Genomic DNA, 20,005 nt, shown 5'->3' with positions numbered 1-20,005 from the left:
AACTGGCCAGTGGTATGAAATGCCTGAGTGTAATGCAAATCGTGCAGGAATGGATGCTTGTGTGATAACCAATCTCCCAAGTTTTGACGAGTATGTGCTGACTGATAGGAGTAAACTACTAGAAATAAAACGAGACCAAATAATGAAAGAGAAAAATAAAAATGGAGCAAACTACAAGAACTATGCTGGAATACTGACACTGTTTTATACGTGAAGATTTAATAAATGAAGACAAGTTGATTTTCAGAGCTTTGCATAATGGATATATAAAATTTCACATGAATACTTCAGCTAATATGACATAAATCAGATCTGGTGTCATTTTATAATTTAATAAAAGCTGTAGCATTTTATTAAATAAAATGAGAAAAACTGTAATTCGAGATAAAAATTTCCATAATCAAATAATATTATCTCTAACCAAAATAATACAAGGTAATCAAGAAATGATTACCTCATTCTGTAAATTAAATGTTTAAAAGGTGAAGAGCACAGTTTGCTGAAACAACAAAGAGCATTCAACTTATGGCTAACCCCAGTCTGAAAGAAATTAAGAAAAAATTTAGAAACATTAGTTTGTTTTAGTAATGTGTGGGGTCTGGTAAAAATTCATGTTAATCTTATCACATTCACAATGAAATTAACCTATATTTTATCCCATAGGATTTTGTTTTCAATTATTTCTCAAAACAGAGCATTATACCTTTTACTGTAACTGAATAACAGCAAGTTTTGAACAACTGTATGGCTAATTCTGTTATAGGACAGCACTGAAGTATTATTTTAAATGGAGTACTACATATTGCAGTGGCTTGGTATTATTGTTAGCACTGGTATTTTTGTATCGAAGCTTTGCTTAGACTACTGAGTTAATAACGATTGGCTTTAATATTTAATTTTTACATGGTTTTTATGTGGTTGATTAAATATAATGCAAACTTCTTATGGAGACAGGAGAGCATGAGTGTGGTATTTAAAGTTAGGACTATGACTGCATTTGAATCAATCAATTTTTTTAGGAATTTAAGTAACAGTACTTTGTTTTTTTTTTTTAGGAATTTTACTTATCTGTTTTTTTTTTTCTCTAGTTACACTAATCTTGGCTATTTTGGGTGCAATCCTCCATTTTAATTGAAAGGAATTAATATGTTAGTTACTTAAATCACCACACTTCAACATTATGATCTAAATTTAAGATATAGCAAGAGGGTGGGAAGAAAGAAAAATTAAATATTTACTTGCATAATTTGTGCCATCATATAATTCGTGATACACTATCTATTGTGTGTTGTTTATTAATGGCTTTTGAAAGATTCTCCCATAAACAAATATATATATAAGTGAATATATTTCGTTATATTTTAAACAATATACACTGAAAGGAAAGAATTCATGGGATACCTGGTTCCTGGGCAATGTGAAGCTGTCACCCCTCTTGCTAGTGGACGAACCCACCGCTTGGCAGGTATATAAGTACACTGTATTCATGTAGAACGGTGGTTCAATGTCAGTATGGATAAACGTGAGTTAACTAACTTTGAAAGAGGGACAATAGGGAGTGCCTGATGTATGGGTCACTCTATAGCAGAGGGAGTACAGAAATTGCACTATCCCCATTTGACAGTATCAAGAGTGTATCGGGAATACGGCATTTCCGGAATAACATCTCATCGTGGACAGTGCTATGGGTGGTGAACGTGGCCGGTGACGCATGTCTCGCATTGTTTCAGCCAAATGGAGAGCGACAGTGGCACAAATCACCACTGACTTCAATGAATGAGGTGCCAGAAATTCTTAAATTCACTTATTTAAAAAACTTAAATAAGTGAATTTAATGAAACTAAATTTCACTCAAAAATAAATTTATTAAGAAACACAAAGCCTTAGTGAACAAAAGAAATAAAGAATATAGCATTTAAATAACTCGAATGCTTTTCATAGGGTTGAGTTGAGAGGTTGTGGTCCTATGCTATAGTGACCTTAATTCCAAGTATTTACCAAAAGAATTGAAGAATTAGAGAAAAAAAAAGCTTTGGAATTAAACCATTAGATAGATCCAGACAGTGCCCTCAGTGAAAACTTCAATGAGAAATGTTGGAAAAAAAAGTAAATCATTGGGGGGGATGAAAGGCAATAAATCTGCAATAAAAGACATATTAAACCAGCCTAGTTAGAAAATGAGGAATGAGAAATAATCCATACATTGTGTGTGTGGGGTGGGAGTGCATGTCTCAGAAGTCTACTGCAGCTATAAAAAGATAGGATAAAAATGTCACACTTGTATTTGTGACTTTTAGTATAAACTGCATAATATCATTGAACCAATTAATAAATTTATTGTGGAGAATATGTTAGTTTTTTGCTTAACAACACTAGTCTTAGTCCTTCTTTCCCTTTGCCATTAGTACAGCTCTTATAACAATTCTTTTGATAATTTAGTTTTAATCCAAAATTTCTGACTGGCATTTTCATCAAGTGAGCACTATGTGAGGGTAATTATTGGTTTATTCTATACCTTTCCTTATTTAGTTCTTAACGTAGTTAAATACTTTGCAACTGACTATGCCACGTGTGTAGGGTATGATCTCCCAATTCAGTTGAATTTAATGGTTACCAAAGTGCTTCATCTCGTTTCTTCCATGGGAAGAATCCTTCACTATATAAATTTTTTAGGGAATTATGTCCAGCTGTCTTTTATTAGATTTTATTAAGTTCAGTTTACATAGCAACCAGTTTTTTAAGGAAGGGAAAGGAGGTGATGAAGTCTGCTATTTTGCATCTACATCCACATGAGGAATTCTTTATGGAAGGGAATGTCAAAAGTTTATCAAACTATTACAAGGAACTAAATAACTTTGTGTGATAACTGAAAGGAAAGTGGAGGAGAAATTGTTGAGGATGGACTTAAAAAGGCATCTGGGGTGGATGGAATCTATCCAATTATATTAAGGGAGGCAGCAGAGGAGATAAGCTAATGTTATTAGTCCATGAAAAGCAATGCCCACTGTTGTTCAGTGCTGGATCCATTGTTGTTTTCAGTATTTATCAAGGACATTGATGAAGGTATATTAAGTTTAATGTCTAAGTTTGCAGATGATACAAAGGTTGGCAGGGTGGTTAATGACAGTCATCAGGGTGAGCTGATGACTGTCATTAACCACCTGAGAAATGGCAGTAGAAGTTTAACATTGACAAATGCATGGTACTACATATGGGTAGAAGTAACCCCAGAGTAACCTATCAACTGTGTAATCTACACTCAGGGTAGTGGAGAATGAAAAAGACCTGAAGTAACTGTGCAGTCAAACATGAAATTCTCTGAGTAGTGCAGACATGCTGCCAGGACAGCTCATGTGGTTTTGTCAATAATATACAGAAACTTTGCTAGCAGGGATAAGGAGGTGATTATCCCGTTGTATAAGGCCATGGTTAGGCTGCATCTTGAGTACTGTATACAGGTGTGGATGCCTCAGTTTAAGAAGGATGTAGATCTACTGGAACCATAGGCATGTGCACAGGGTGGGGCAGGTGGGTCATGGGCCCCTGATTAAAATAAATAAATATTTAAATAATAAAATAGATATTTTTTATTTTATTCATGTTTTTTATGTGTAAAACATATTCTGACATTTGAGTTTCCACGCTCATTTCATTTGAGACAGCCATCCGCTAAGCTGTGCGATGGCAGCCTCCAGAACATATGTAATATATCGGTACTGTTCGCAGCACCTCCCCTCGCTAAACGAGTAAACAATGCTTTTCATATATATCCCTACTTTATGTTTAATCTCCTATTTTTTTGGTGATTCACGGAATGTCTTCTTGGTGATTGCGAAAGTAGTAAACAATGCTTTTCATATATATCCCTACTTTACGTTTAATCTATTTTTTTGGTGATTCACGGAATGTCTTCTTGGTGATTGCGAAATGTAGGGGTTCACAAATGAGTTTATAATAATGAATAAGCCAAAAAGTGGAGCTCAGAAAAGACAAGAAAAAAATCAACAAAAAAAAAAAAAAAAAAATGAATGTGCTAAAATTAATATCAAGGCTTTTGGTGATTCACGGAATGTCTTCTTGGTGATTGCGAAATGTAGGGGTTCACAAATGAGTTTATAATAATGAATAAGCCAAAAAGTGGAGCTCAGAAAAGACAAGAAAAAAATCAACAAAAAAAAAAAAAAAAAAATGAATGTGCTAAAATTAATATCAAGGCATACTTCAGTAAAAAAAAAAGTCAAATGCAGTGAATCTGAAAATGAAATGTAAGTAAAATAAATTTATTTTTTTATATATATATATTGCATCTTTTTTTCAGACAATGATAATTGAATATTTGTATCTAATATTACAATATATATACAGATATATTCCTTAATAAATTACTAATTGCTTTATTGTCACAGCTGTTGAAAAATATTTACATTAACAAATTCATTTGATATAACCTTTAAGTAAATACGAATTGTGCTGCAGAGCTTGATTTTGTAAAATTTGCGATTGTAATCGATAGCAGAGTCTACCTATGAAACAACATAAAGTACTTTTTGATTTTGCAAAAAGAAGTAAATATATAAATTTAATTTAAAATATAAATTTAATTATTTAAATTTTGTTTCTCAAAATTTATTCATTTATTTTTTAAGTATATTGTAATAAGTTTATATAGCGAAGATTATATTGAATATAATGAAATGTAAACGAAGAATATCATTGAATCTTGATGGAAATGGAAATACTCAACATCACATTGAAAATTTAGAAGATTTACAAATAAATTTTTATTACTCATTTCTTGATACCCTAATGAATGCTGTAGAGAGCAGATTTAATCAAGAAATAATCCTAGTAATCAAAGCTATGGGGAATCTCCTTGAATTAAATCTTATATCTGAATATATATGGAAATGCTCTGTGACTGTTTTCAATTATCTTTGACGGATTTGCAGACAGAAATATCACTGTTAAAAGCCACTAATCATCTAAACTGCAAAAATCTTTTAACCTGGAGCACGTGGCTTAACGATTCTGTTCGATATAAATTATATCCAAATGTCACAAAAGGGACATACGACTTTCAGGTTTTAGATGTTACAAGTTGCGTGCGTGTGTAGTATGAGTGTTTAATGGCGCACAAGCTACTGTGGCTATAGTGCACCTATTCACAGGAATGTTGGAAAAAATAAAAATAAAAAATTAATATAAAGCCAGTTCAATTTCATTTCATCTCAGAAACTAATCATAGTTGTTCATACATTCCTATTTGCTTCAAATAACAGAAAAGTTCATTAATATTTGCGTCTTCACCAATGATATGATTTAATGTTATCTGTTCTTGGAGATTAGCCAGAGAATGAAATATTGAAGTTCGATGTTGTTGATAGTGTGGACAGTCAATCAAAATATGTTTGACTGTTAGACATTCAGAGCAGTGCGGACACTGAGGAGGATCATTGCCTGTGAGCAGATGGAGGTGAGTCAGACGAGTATGCCATATTCTAATCCGTGCGAGTACCACTTCTTCTCGCTGAACTGGCTGAATGTACGAGTGCCAAAATTTTGGATCCTGTTTCAACTGGAAAGGTTTATTATTTGTTTGTTTATGCCATAGCTCTGTCCACTGTGCATGGTATGCTGTTTGAATTATGATATTATTGAAATATCATAATTCAAACAGCATCTTAACCTCTGAAGACAGAGGTTAAGTCTAACCTCTATCTGGTTGATGGATTTTTTTGCAGAAATATCAGCCAGTTCATTTCCTTTAATGCCTGAATGTGCTGGAATCCAGCAAAAGTTCACTCATTGCTGACGATCTTCAATTTTCAACAGAAAATTCCTGATTTGATTTAAAACAGGATGATCTTTATGAGAGGGTTTCTGCATTGCTCTAATTGAGCTGAGGGAGTCAGTGTAAACTAGATATTTTGCAGATGGGTGAAGAGTCAAATTTTCTAGAGCTAATTGTATTGCAAATAGTTCCACTGAAAAGATGCTGTACTTGGGTGGAAGAGAAGCTGATATGATAGCAAAGGGAAACACTGCTCCAACAGTTGAATGAGATTTGGAACCATCGGTAAGAAGTCAAAATAGTTTTGAATATGGCTAGCATGGAGTAGTTCCCCTTTAAAATCCGGAGACAATTCTTTCCCCATTGGAGAAAATAAGTATCACAGGTCAGTTGAGGAAAGGGAGTTCAGGGTGGGTGAGAATAATTCTTTATCTGCTGCCTACTGTGGAGAGGAACATTCCAATTTTGTGATATTTCAAGGAGCCGGGCCTGCCGGTCGTATTTTATTTGGTTTATTTCTATAGAGATTGTGAAATGGTGGATTAAAGAGGTATGGCTAAATGGGGTGCGAAGAACAATTCTGTATTTTGACTTCATATTTAAGTAGTAACATTTTTCTGCAGAGGTACAGAGGGGACTCATGGGCTTCAGTATATAGACTATAGGTTTCAGATGTCCTATAAGCACCAAGAGCAATCTGCAGCGTATTGTGTTGTACAGGATCGAGCCAGCGTAATACTCTCTTTCGGGCAGAATCATAAACTGGGGCACCATAATCCAAAAGGGATCTAATCCATGCTCTATATAAAAGCAGCAAAGTTTTATGATCTGCTCTCCAAGACAGAGCAGATAAAGCCCTTAGCATGTTCAGCTTTTTCAGACAGGTAGTATGTATTATTTAATGTACTCAAAGAAGTTTAACTTGCTGTCAAGGATCAATCCCAAGAATCTGATGTTGTTGGCAATTGGAATGGTGGAATTTGAGATCCGAAGTTCAGGGTCTATATGAAATTTACGTTGATTGCAAAAGTGGATCGCAACTGTTTTCTGATGGGAAAGATGATATCCATTGAATTCAGCCCACTTTTGTACTTTATTGAGGGACATCTGCATTTGCCGCTCAATAGACCTCATGTTCTGAGAATGGCAAGAAATATAGAGATTGTCAGCATAAAGACAGCCTCCACAGTATTTGGGAATTCTTTTGTAATGGAACCAATTCTAATGGCAAACAGGGTTGCGCTCAATACTGACCCCTGTGGTACTCCTTCCTGCGAGAATGTAGAAGAAAAGAAGTTTTGGTATCGAACATGGAAAGAGTGGCTCTGGAGGAAGTTCCTAATAAATATAGGCAGGTTGCCTCATAGACCAAGATTATGAAGGTCACTGAGAATGCCATACTGCCAGGTAGAGGTGCTTCCGTAGCTAGGTGGGCAGGAGCAGCAGTGCGCAGCACACGCTTCTTGATCAGACCGGGGTTCGAGCCCGTGACCACCAATTACGGAGGATGCGGAAAGATCAAGGAATGACCACCGCATATCCCCGGAGCAATATGGCCTTAGTTGCTAATGCTCCTAAAAAAAAAAAAAAACCCACCAGGTAGTATCAAATGCCTTCTCTATATCGATGGAGACTATAACAAGGTGTTCATTTTTCACAAAGGCATTGCAAATTTCAGATTCAGCCTTAATCATCAGATCTAAGGAGGCCCTGTTTTTGCGAAAGCCATGTTGACAACTACTCAGTAGATGTTGAATTTCAATGATCCAAGTGAGTTGACTGTGGATCATTTTTTCAAGAATTTTAACAAGGCAACTTGAGAGAGAGATTGGCCTGTAACTATTAGGACTGGAGGGATATTTTTGGTTTCAAAAATGCCAAAACTGCAGCATGGTGTCAAGAGGTTGGATAAATATTTTCCAGGAAGATCTGGTTAAAGAAGACTAGCAGCAGTTGAAAGTTTTTGTCATTGAGATGCTGTGTGACATAATATATGCCATCTGGCCCAGCGGCACTGTTTCATGTGTTCTGATGGCCTGTAAAAGTTCACAATGAAGAGGCTGATTATCACAATTGGACTGTTGCTGAGAGAGGACAGCTTGAGCCCAGTCGGAGATTGATATGTTAGATGGAATGGTAACATCAGTTTGAGTGCCTATTGTTTGATAATTTTTTTGCAATATTGGCATAGGTACAGTTAGGTATACTGGGTGCAATTAATTTTCTTGTTTCCTGATAACTAATTTTATTTTCAACTTTGTATTTCACAATTTTTTTCTCAATTTTCCACCTTTCATGTCTTAGAGTAAGCAGGATGGTTACCTTTGCAGTTGGAACAGGTCATTTCTTTTGCCAAACAATCACTTTGAGTGTGATCAGAGGATCCACAGTTGGGATAAGCTGGGTTCCCTCTGCAATGCCGTTTGAGAGTTGCCATACTTTTGGCATTTATAGCATCTCACGGATTAGGAATGTAAGGACGAATGCAACAAAGTAGATATCCTGCTTTTACTGATGAAGGTAGATTTGGACTGTTAAAGGTGAGAATGATATTTCTGGTCGGTGTGAGTATATTATCCCTTTTAATTATAGTTCTTTTAACTTTTAATCATAATTCTTTTGACAGCAATTACATTTTGTTCCTGAAGCTCTTCTTTAATTTCTTCTTCTGTCACATTCAAAAGGTCCCAACTAGATATAACACCCTTAGATGTATTTAGAGTTGCATGGGGAGTTACTTTCACTGGAATTTTAGCAAAGTTTGTCATTTGTAAGAGTTTATCAGAATGCCTGCGGTTGACAGTTTCTACAAGTCCCCTGATTGCAGTCTCTTAACCGTCTTGGGAGACACTGAAATGCTTTCCAAATGTTTTTGAATTAGAAAGGGGGATAGCTTGCTAAGAGGCTGTTCTGATAATGAGGACATTATTAAGAATGCAGGAAACTCAGTTGCAGAGGAAATGGTTTTTAACCTCTTTGGTTGCGACGAGTCATGCTCATTTTCTGACTCTGGCTGGCAGCTTGTTGGTTCTAAAGAGGGAAACATTGTTTTCCATGTTGACTCCTTTTTGCACTTGGCAGATGAACTTTTCTGCCAAGGTTACCAGCCTCGTCACGGGGAGGCAGGAGCAGTGCCTGGTGTGACCAAGCGAAATTAGTAGGAGTTAGTCAATTAAATATGAAAAATAAAGAAAGGTTCCTTCCTTGCTCTCTACCAGTACTTTTGATAAAAGAGCTGCTATTAAATAAAAGGATTTCTTAAGTAGAGAAACGTAAAAGAGAAGTAGAATTCACCTTTTAGAAAATCGCAGTGAAAGCACAAAGAAAAATCGCTCAGTCACAATTGCTTGGCACCCAGGGCAGTTGCCCTGGGTGCCAAACAATTGCTCTCCTGAACGAACTTTTTCCATATAAAAACAAAATTAAGAAGCGTCATGACGCAAGAACGGTTGAACTACTTATTGCTTTCATACGTGGAACAGGATTTAACTGCTGAAGTCACTGTAAAAGAAGTAATTAACGAATTCGTTGCCTTTGTTCCTTTTGAATGTAGAATATTATTATAATAAATAAATAAATAGACCTAAAAACATTATAAACCTAAAAAGGTTGAATATTTATTAGTTACGAACTATTATAATGTATTTTAATGTACATGTTTTTTAAATAAATTATTATATAAATTTATTTTTTAAATAAATAAGTTTTAATATATATATAAAATTGTATTTATAAAAATATATTTATTTAAAAATAAAATATTTTATTTTTATGGGGGGGGTCAAAATGCGGCTGGCCCCCCTTCTTGTTTTAGGCTGTGCATGCCTATGACTGGAACAGGTGCACAGAAGGGCAACCAGATTGGCAAAGGAAACAAAAGGGTGCTCTTACAAGTTTGCCTTCAGCCAGCAGGTGGTAGATTGTTGGAACAGGCTTCCATCTGTTGTTGTGTAAATGGATGGGTTGAATAAATTCAAGGGAGAACTAGAAAAATTTTCGGAGGGTACAGATAGGTGAATTTTTTTTTTTTGGCTGATGCTATATAAGCTTGCTTTCTTGCATCATTTGTCATTACTACTACTACTAGAAAGAAGGGGATGAATCACATTGGTCCATGCGATATTAATAGTTTAACTGTTGATGATCCTGCTCAGGTTGCTGACAAACTGAACAGATATTCTGCATCTACATTCACTCATGAGGAATTTTTTTGAGATGAGGATGTCTGAAATATATCAAATTCTAACAGGGAGTTAAATGATTTTGTGATAACTGAGAGGAAAGTGAAAGAGGAATTGTTGAAGATAAACGCAAAAAAAGGCACTTGGGGTTGATGGAATCTATCCAATTATATTTTTTTCTTTCTCTGTTGGGTTGTTCACTTCGATCCCACAGTATAAGAGTATTTTAAGTACTTAATGAAGTGCTGTGTTTTTCACCATTACAAATTTGGATTTTTTAACACTATTTTGATATAATTTAGAATAAGGGAGGCAGCAAAAGAGGTAAGTAAACCTTTAGCCATAAATATGAGATATCCTTGGATTCGGCAGAGGTCCCTAATACTAAAATAATATTCAAAAGTAATGATGGAAGCTGTTTGGTATAGTGCTTGCAATTCAAAGAATTAAATTATTAATTGTAGAATGATCTAATGACCCAAACTAGATACTATTTCAACTTCACACATGCACAAGCATGTGTCAAATGGAAGTTAACAAAAGAAATGTCATAAAATTTGTCAAAAAAAAAAAAAAGAAAAAAAAGTAACATATTTAATGATTCAGGAAACAACCAAATATTATGAAAATGGTGAGGGATAACCATCAATGTGCTTAGACTATTCAGTTCTTATACAAACTGTAATTACATATTCATATAAAATTTTAATATATAAAACTGTTTTGAACCATACCATATTCAACAACTAAAAATAAGAATAAAGTTCCAATAAACTTATGTTTCGAAACTCTTTACAAAGGGTACTAGGAAAGTTTTGCAATATGACGCAACAATGAATCACAGGAAGCTGCTTGTTGCTGCATGTTGAGACATGTTCATACGTGCATAGTAGCCGCCGCGCCAAGTCGATGGGCTCAGTTATTCATTAGTAGTGAGAGTGTAAAGTGCTTGCGATGGCATCGTGGTCACGAAATGAGATAAGGACAGTTTTGCGGTATAATTTCGTGCGTGGTTTAACCATAGACCAGTGCTTAGAAGAAATGACTCTTGAACTAGATGATGATTGTCCACATCGTACAACGATATTCAGGTGGTATAGAGAATTCCAAAGGGGAAATTTTACTCTGGAGGATTCTGAGAGGCCGGGAAGGCCACGAACGTCAGTTACGGAGGAAAACGTTACTGCTGTGAGGAAAATGCTTGACGAAAACAGGCGAGTGACCTACCAACAGATAGAGGATACTTTGGGCCTAAATGCACCAGCAATTCGTTCGATTCTGCAAGATCATTTGCACGTGAAGAAACTTTGTCTCTCTGGGTGCCGCATCAACTGACTGAAGAGCAGATGACACGACGTGTGACTTGGTGCCAGGAGATGTTAAAAAAGTTTGATAAGGGACAATCTCGGTATGTGAACAACATCGTGACAGGTGACGAGACTTGGCTGTACTATTACAATCTGCCGACCAAGGCTCAAAACAAAGTTTGGGTCTTTGATGATGACGACACACCCGTAATTGTCAGAAAATCCCGATCTGTAAAGAAGAAAATGATAGCTGTATTTTTCAAATCGAGTGGAATTGTGGAACGTGTCGTTTTGGACACGCAGAAGACAGTCACAGCTAAGTGGTAACTGAACAATGCCTGCCTAAAGTCATTGGATCTATGAAGAACCTGCGGCCAAAGTCAAGAATGGACACCTGGTACCTCCATCACGATAATGCTCCAGGTCACCGCGCCAAAGCCTGCACCGAATATTTGACCACGACAGGACTGAAACTTCTCGAGCACCCTCCCTACAGTCCAGACCTTGCTCCCTGCGACTTTGCACTGTTCCCGCATGTGAAAATGAAGCTAAAAGGGAGGCGGTTTTCCAGTGATGAGGACCTTCTACGGGCTTGGGACAACGAGTGTGCTTTACTCCCTAGTGAAACTTGGCAGAACTGGTTTAAAGATTGGTTTCGGAGGATGGAGAGGTGTATTGAATGTAGAGGAAATTACTTTGAAAAAATTAAATAAACAAAGCTGTATTGCAAAACTTTCCTAGTACCCTTTGTATTTCTGAGATATTAAATTTCATTAATTATGAAACAAAAATAATCTGAAATGCTAAAAAGGAAAACATCTAAAGACCTTAAAAAGACTATAAGTAATTTCCATTTTATCCAAAACTGTATTCAGTGCAATGAATCCACAATTTCCTAGCATGTCATATCATTTCAGGCTTGCTCTTAATATATGTAACTTCCAAATTGTGATTTCTCAGTTTGTCTTGCATGATAATATGTGTAGAATAAACTGTGGATTTCGTGGTACTGCTAATACCCACATAAAGTAATCTAAGGGTGGGAGGTTGGGTGATTATATGGTGCCTGCTGTACATGGCCTTTATGATCAATTCATCAGTTATTGTACTCTGTATTTAAAAAACCAAAAATATCATATCAAAAGTGGGCCAATGGACCAGTATTCATAAGCCACATTTTTTCTCTCTCTCTCTCTCTTTCGATTTTCAAGTACATTGTCCAATAGTTCCCACAAACTGTTTCATAGAAATTGTAGTTATCCCACAACCTCTTTCATAGAAAATGTATGCTGTTTTGGCATACGTTTTGGGTAAAAATGTAAGTACTGATAAGGTTGTTCCCAAGAATACCACATTAAACATCAAAGGAAATAGTAGACTGATAATGAGTACTGACAACTGTATGTGGGTTTTCTTTGGCTAAGGTATAAGTGTTTCAATTGTATATTCCATTTCTTGAAAAAACATGATTCATCTGTAACCAGAGCATAGCTGAGAAATTAAGGATCATGTGCACATTGCAAAAATGAACCTTTGACAAAAGTTTCAGCATTTATTCATATCTTATAGCAAGAATTCATGTAGCCTGACAACCTTCTGGTTCTTATGGTAGTAGACACTTGTACAACATGAAGTACACACACACACTGGCCAAAAAAAAAAAAAAAACCCCTTTATTCAGTATCAAATCAGGCCACTTTTGTAAAAGCAAGTCTGTGGTGTGGCATGGATTCTATAAGGTGTTGTAGCACATTTTGGTCTAACTGTAACCATTCTAGCAAAATATAGTGTAATTATAACAAAGTTGAAGAAAAAGGACTTCACTGCAAAAAACTCTCTCTAGCATATCCCACACATTCTCAATAGGATTGAAATCAGGCAAATGTGGGGGTTAGGGAAAATGGTGGAAATCCGTGTCATGTTCTCCAAACCATTCTTGCACAATTTCGGAATGATGCGCTGTTGCATTGTCATCCATAAAGTGGCCATCACCTTCAGGATAAAAGTGTAACATTGCAGGGGACAGCTGATCTGATACAAAATTCATGTACTCCTTGGATGACATTCAACCTTCAACTGGTATCAATGAACATGGCCTGTGCCAACAAAACATTCCTGTACCATGACACCACCTCCAGACACTTGAGTTGTCTTCACAAGGCAAACAGGATCATCGCTTTGTGAGGTTCTCTGCCTACCATCAGTGCAAAAAAAAGTATATTGTGATTCGTTTGACTACATGATCTTCTTTCATTGTTCCACTGTCCAATCACCACGTTCTCAGCATCACTTCAAGTGGATTTTTTTGTTTTTCTCTGAAATAAGTGGCTTCTTAATAGGCAGGCAACTGCTAATACCCAATTTCGTCAATTCCCAGCACATGGTATGGGCCGAAATAGGGCAGTTCTGGGCTTGGTTGAATTCAGATGTTATTTGCTTTACATTTAATGTCCTATTTTTCTGTGTGCTCCTTAGAGTACGATGGCTTCGCTCTTTAAGTACTGTTTTTCTGCCACATTTATGCCTTTGAGATATGGAAGAACTGCTTGTTTTTCAGTCATTAAAAACTTTGAGATGGATGCTTTTGAGAAACCAGTTATGTCTTTTATTTCTTCTTGAATCGTGAGTCTTGCTAAAAGTGCAATGCACCCACAATAAGATCTTTTTCAAAGTCTGATAGATCATGTTTTCCCCATTATGGCTTCAGATTACTGCAGTCAAACAGCCTGTGCAGTCTTTATACTCAACGAGGCAAAATGTCATCAGCCCATGTTACAGTTTTCTTTGCATATATTTTTATTTATTTACATTTCTTGCCTGTGACTGTTTTAATACAAATGTTCGTAATTTTTTGGCTAGTGTGTGTATTTTCTCTTCAACATTTGCAGTTCACCAAAATCTCCAGTGCAAATAATGTTTTAGCATGCCTGTTTCTCTAAGTTCTCTCTCCACAGCAACAAATATTTTATGATTTGGTACTTGAGTTGGAAATTTTTTGGCATATTTGCAAACAGCAGTTACTGAATTCTTATGAACTTCACTATAAATGAAAATCATATTAGTTAGCTTGACAAAAGTAATGAGATTTTTATGATGTTTTCCATGATATCAGTTTAAGAAATGCAATACTGCAAGCAACGAGGCAGTTGCGAAACCAAAACTCAAGTAAAATACATGTTAGAGTGTGAATGTGTTCTATGCCACACTGGTTACCTACAACAGAGTAATTGGTATGACTTATACAGTAGAACAACACTATTCACATGGGTGTTGGTACATATGTTTTATAACGTTTAAAGCCTATTTTACACAGCCATATTTTTATGACATAATTGGAGCATAAAAATGTTTTCATTTTTATTTAATTCAAATTGTGGCATTTCAGTTCTCTGCTTTTTTCTTTTCTTTTCTTTTCATTTCTTTTTTTTTTTGATAAAATACAACTGAAAGGTGAAACTATATATGATGTCACTTGTTAAATTAAAATGGTTTTTCTGATACTATCAATAATCAGAAGCAAAAATCTTATAAGTTGTTATAGTGACTAATTACCTTTTTTTCCCTCTAATTACTATAGCTTCAATCTCTTAATATCTTCTGCTCTGAATTCTATCCTATAAAATAAAAAAAAACAAAAAAAAACAATTCTAAAAGAATAGTTCTTTATCAAAAATATATGTAATTTTTTTACATATATTTTTGTAATATAGCAGCATCTCAATTAGTTGATATTATTGCAACAATATCATAGTTCATGTATCTGCTGGTATACTTCCATGGCATGCATTTTCATTACATCCTGCATTATGCATTTTATTTTTGCACATTTAATAAAAAAAAAAAAAAAAAAATCTGCTAATAACTATAAAATATAAGAAACCCCTTTTGCGCTCAAATGTTCAACAGACTTCTTGACGCTAATATGACTTTAGATGAAGAACAGTAAAAAAAAAAAGAAAAAAAAAAAAAAAAAAGAAAAAGCAAACACTGCAAAAGAACCATACTGAGAGAATTTCTGTAAAAAGATGAAATTCTGAATATGATGGTAGACCAAAGAAGTTAATAATGATCAATTACAGAAACAAAACTATTATAAGAAATTGTTGATAAATAAAACTATTAAGTCCTTTTTTGGAATATAAGGGATGTGTAAGAGGACTAAGATATATATGAAAACTCTTGGTAAGATTTTGGAAAATATGGGATTTTTGGTGTTCAGTTAAAAATCTCAGATTACCGTATTTTGTGGCATATAAGACACACTTCTTTTCCAAAAAAATGCCTCAAAAAAAATCACCCTGCATCCTATATGCAGAAGTGAGCCCTCCCTCATCGGTGTCGGGTCGAGCAGGCAGGTTGTATTTCACCATTCAGTCAGAATATTTTAATTTCTGAAGGATAACAAGACACCCTAGGGTACTTTTGGACTTGCAGAGTTGTTTGGAATCAATTCCACGAAGTTTCGAAAGCCAGGGATTACAGGAAAAGCCTTAGAAGGCGATGGAAGCATCAAGATTCTTTTCCAGGTTTCTCAATAGTTTGCTGATCCTTTAAAAGGTGGCACAGCTGGTGGGTCAGTGAGTTCTGTGTGGGCTTTCATGATGTTGAGTGTGTCTCCATGTATGGAAGTGTACTTTAATTGTGCGTGAAGTGCCTATAATCACAACAATGAATTGTAATCATTGTAAGTGACTGAAATAAAATAAAGAACAGTGTTAATTGTATACCAGTTGTTTTTAATCAGAACCCTGTTTCGCAACAATAATGTTTAATCTTGGCGTTTGACATTATTTTAAACTATTTTACCCTCAGAAAATGGCTGCAGGAGAAAAGAGGTTGAGTTTCACTATTGGATATAAACTAAACGTAATCGATCACTCTAAAAAAACAAGGTAACAGAGTTGCAGAAAGTTTTTTTTGGGCCACCGCCTACAAAAAAAAAAAAATTATACGTGTCTGGCAGAAGCAAGAAAAAGAATTTCAAGCTGCTAAAAAAAATCAAACATAACCCTCGTCGTCCCACCCCACGTTGGCCAGAACTTGAAGATGTAAAAAAGTGGGCAGTAGATGAAAGGAATTTAGGAAGAAGTGTTTCTACCAAAATGATTATGCATAAAGCCAGGATATCAGCAGAAGGATGAGGAATTCTGAATTTTTCTGGAACAGAAGGTTGGTGTTACCGATTCATGCAAAGGCATGGTTTATCAGTGCGTACAAAAACATTAATTGCACAAAAATTACCAGCAGATTATGAAGAAACAATACTGGAATTCCATAAATTTGTAATAAAGGCACGAAAACGAACTTCTTCTGAACTTGGCCAAATAAGAAATATGGACGAGATCCCACTAACTTTTGATGCGCCATCCAACAAAACTGTGAGTATCAAAGCGTTTAAAACGGTGTCAATAAAAACCACTGGGCATGAGAAAACACATTACACAGTAGTTTTGGCCTGTTGTGGTGATGGTACAAAACTACCACCATTTTTAATATTTAAAAGAAAAACTCCATCTAAGGAAAAAATTCCAGAAGGTGTATATGTTCATGTTCATCCAGAAGGATGGATAGATGAATCTGGAATGAATTTATGTATCCAAAAAATATGGGCAAGGCATCCTGGTAGTCTTAAGTCTGAAGTTGTTAAAAAGAGTGTGAGGGAATTGAATACACAGGTAGTTGTCATTCCTGGTGGACTGATAAGCCAATTGCAGCCTTTGGATGTGTCCATAAACAAGTCATTTAAGCAAAATATGAGAGAACAGTGGAACAAATGAATGGGAGAATCTGATCATGACCTCACACACCCACAGGAAGAATGAAGAGGTCCACCACTGCACAGGTGTGTGAATGGGTTAAGGAATCTTAAAGAAATATAAGTGGCAAAATAATTATAGTCTTGCAAGAAGACTGCAATTAGTAATGCATTGATGGCACTGAAGACACTGCGTTATTTGAAGGCAGTGATACCAACATTAGCGAGGAAGAGTTTTTGGGATTTGAAGGCGATGTTTTTTTTTTTGGTTTTCAAAATGACTGAACTTTCCTTTTGCAGAACACTAATGTTTTTTACCATTCCCTCACTGTCTTTTTGTTAATTTTCAATTCCAGTGGTAGTTTGCTTCATACAAAATATTTTCTAATGTAGCTAAGATTCTTTTATTTATATTTTAAATTGCTGTATTGGTAAATTAATAATAATAATTAAATAATGTATTATTATACAGTATTAGTATTTTTCTTGCTGTTTTGATCATATGTTTAGGACGAGCTTTTATACTATACAAATTAGAATAAATATTAAATGCCTAAATATACTAAAACTTTTTTTCCTTTCTAAAATAGGGGTGCGTCCTATGTGTCCATGTGTCTTATATGTCGTCAAATACGGTATGTGGAAAACCATAAATAAGTTAATCAAAAATGATAAGGGTGCAGTTTAAATAAAAGTTAAGAATATGTTAGAAGTATGTAATGCAGGGTGATTAAAAATTCATGTAAATATCTATCTATACATTAAAAAAGTTTACCTCCTAGTGATATTTATTCAAGCCAATGGGAGAAGAGGGTGGAACAATTACGTCACTACAAATGTGCAGGTAAATAATTACATATGTCATTTCCTGATTAGATTTAGATCAGTGCATTATAATGTTAGTATATTAGTATAATGTTATTATTATGTAACTATTTACAAGAAAACTAAAATATTTACAAAATACTAAACTATTTACAATCATACCTCTACTAAATCAGGACGATGGGTCCTTTCATTAGCTGACATTAATATACAAAAAACATTACACTGGAACATCAAATGATGCCGGGCGTGGTTAACTTCGTGCATGTGCTTCACTGTCTAATACATGACAACATGCGGCATCATTTGATGTTCCATTGTAATGTTTTTTTGTATATTAATGTCAGCTGATGAAGGGACCCATCGTTCTGATATAGTTTGTATATTTGTAAACAGTTTAGTATTTTGTAAATATTTTAGTCTTGCTCTTTCGGATGCAACAATATTCCTCATGCATTATGGAACCCGAAGCAAAAGGCCTTTTCCTAAGTGACCTATGTGAATGCAAATAAATAATTACATAGTGATATTTATTTGACCTTGAGAATGCTGCATGGGACGGGGTGGTGTAGCCAATAGAAGAAGAGGGATGCGAGTGATGTGGTACAAGTGGGTGTGGCAATTACATCACTACAAACGCACAGGTAAATAATTACATAGGTCATTTACTGATTAGATATCGATCAGTGCATTTTAACAGGTGTGTCTTTTATGTAGAAAAGATCTGACTTAATCGTCATATCTCTACATTTTACGTAGAAAAGTGTGCGCGGGGGTTAGCAAGCAGGGAGCGAAGACCCCTAGTCAGTAATTAAATTTATTAATTCTTTTACTATCACATAAAAAATTTTTTTTATATATTTATTATCATTATAGTTATTATAATTACTTTGAAAATGTACATATATAGCTTTGATGTTTGTATGATTTTGAACAAAAGTACTGTCTGATTATAAAACATGTTCAGACAGGGAATATGTTATGATGTCTTCATCATCATGACATATTCCCTGTAACCTTACACTGTTCAGCATGCAGAGAAAAAGTGTTGTCACCAATGTCATTTTGTAAGAATTGCATACGGTTACCAAAGTAAGAGAATTTGCTTTTTCATTTTGGGTTGTGTAAATTTTGAATCTCCTTACAAATTCTTGTACTTTAATTTGTTAAATGAAGGAGCTGAAAATATTAGTGAAGAAGAAGAAAAGATTGAAATGGGTAAAATATTGGATAATATCTCCATTTCGAGGTAGAAAATGTCACATAAAATTTCAAGTATGGAAGGACAGCAGTGTAGATGAAATCAGACTACAAGTGCTGAAAGCTGGTGAGAAAACAGCACGATGTTGGTTACTAATATCCCATTATTCTAGGTCATTTTCTAAAGGACAACTTTCAGAAGGTTGGAGCAAGGCATTAATTATACAATGCATAAAAAGGGAAATAAAGCTCAATGTGGAAATTAATGAGGAATTTCACCCCTTAGTGCACCATGTAAATTCTATGCAAGCATCTTAGAGAAGAGGGTTAGAAGTATTGGTGAATGTTATCGTTGAGAAGTCAGGTGTTAGGCCAAACAAGAGATGCAAGGATCAAATATTTATATTAAGACAAAAGTGCAGGAAAAGTCATGAGAACATAACAAGAAATTGTATTTAGAATTTGCTGACCTTTAAAAAGTATTATGACAGAGTAACTAAAAATCTACCATTTAAAATTTTAGAAAAATATGGCATTAAGGACAATCTTTTAAGGGGAATAAAAAAAGTTTGCATAAAAATCTGAAGTGAGGATTGAAGAATGCACTGGAAAATGATCTAAGGTTAAAGGAGTGAGGCAGGGCTGCCATATTCACCACTTCTTTTTATAATCTTCATGGACCATTTAACCTTTAAGGCAGCACACTGGCATACATCACAGAATATCACAGGGATGCACTTTATCATTGCTTGTTTTTTATAATTTTAATGGAGCATTTAACCTTCAAGTGGGTATGTTGGTAAACAGCAGCTAAATGAATTATTGCAAAAAAAAAAAAATAATAATAAAAATAAATAAATAAAATTAAATTAAAAATAAGTGTTTCACACTTTTTTTTGCAATTAGATGTGTTGATGGTTCCGGTAAGTTAGAATAATCTGAGGGT

At 34.9% G+C, this 20,005-nt stretch overlaps 1 protein-coding gene across 2 annotated transcripts in view; it reads right to left on the bottom strand.

The window, feature by feature from the left end:
* Positions 1–14,830: 14,830 nt before the first annotated feature.
* The window catches only part of Cog4 (conserved oligomeric Golgi complex subunit 4), a 182,687-nt gene continuing 177,512 nt past the window's right edge, over positions 14,831–20,005 (bottom strand). Inside the window, exon 22 of one of the 2 annotated variants that reach the window (XM_090376878.1) lies at positions 14,831–14,893. In XM_090376878.1, coding sequence (XP_090233004.1) covers positions 14,851–14,893 — 43 coding nt within the window. In that variant the 3' untranslated portion in view covers positions 14,831–14,850. The remainder of the gene's footprint in view (positions 14,894–20,005) is intronic. The other variant, XM_090376879.1, reaches the window with a different exon arrangement.

The sequence above is a fragment of the Mastigoproctus giganteus genome, chromosome 7, assembly GCF_048544385.1.
Source record: "Mastigoproctus giganteus isolate SK-2022 chromosome 7, ASM4854438v1, whole genome shotgun sequence".
NCBI lineage: Eukaryota > Metazoa > Arthropoda > Arachnida > Uropygi > Thelyphonidae > Mastigoproctus > Mastigoproctus giganteus.
The sequence above is the reverse complement of the archived record's forward strand: the minus strand, read 5'-3'. Positions and strand labels throughout refer to the sequence as shown.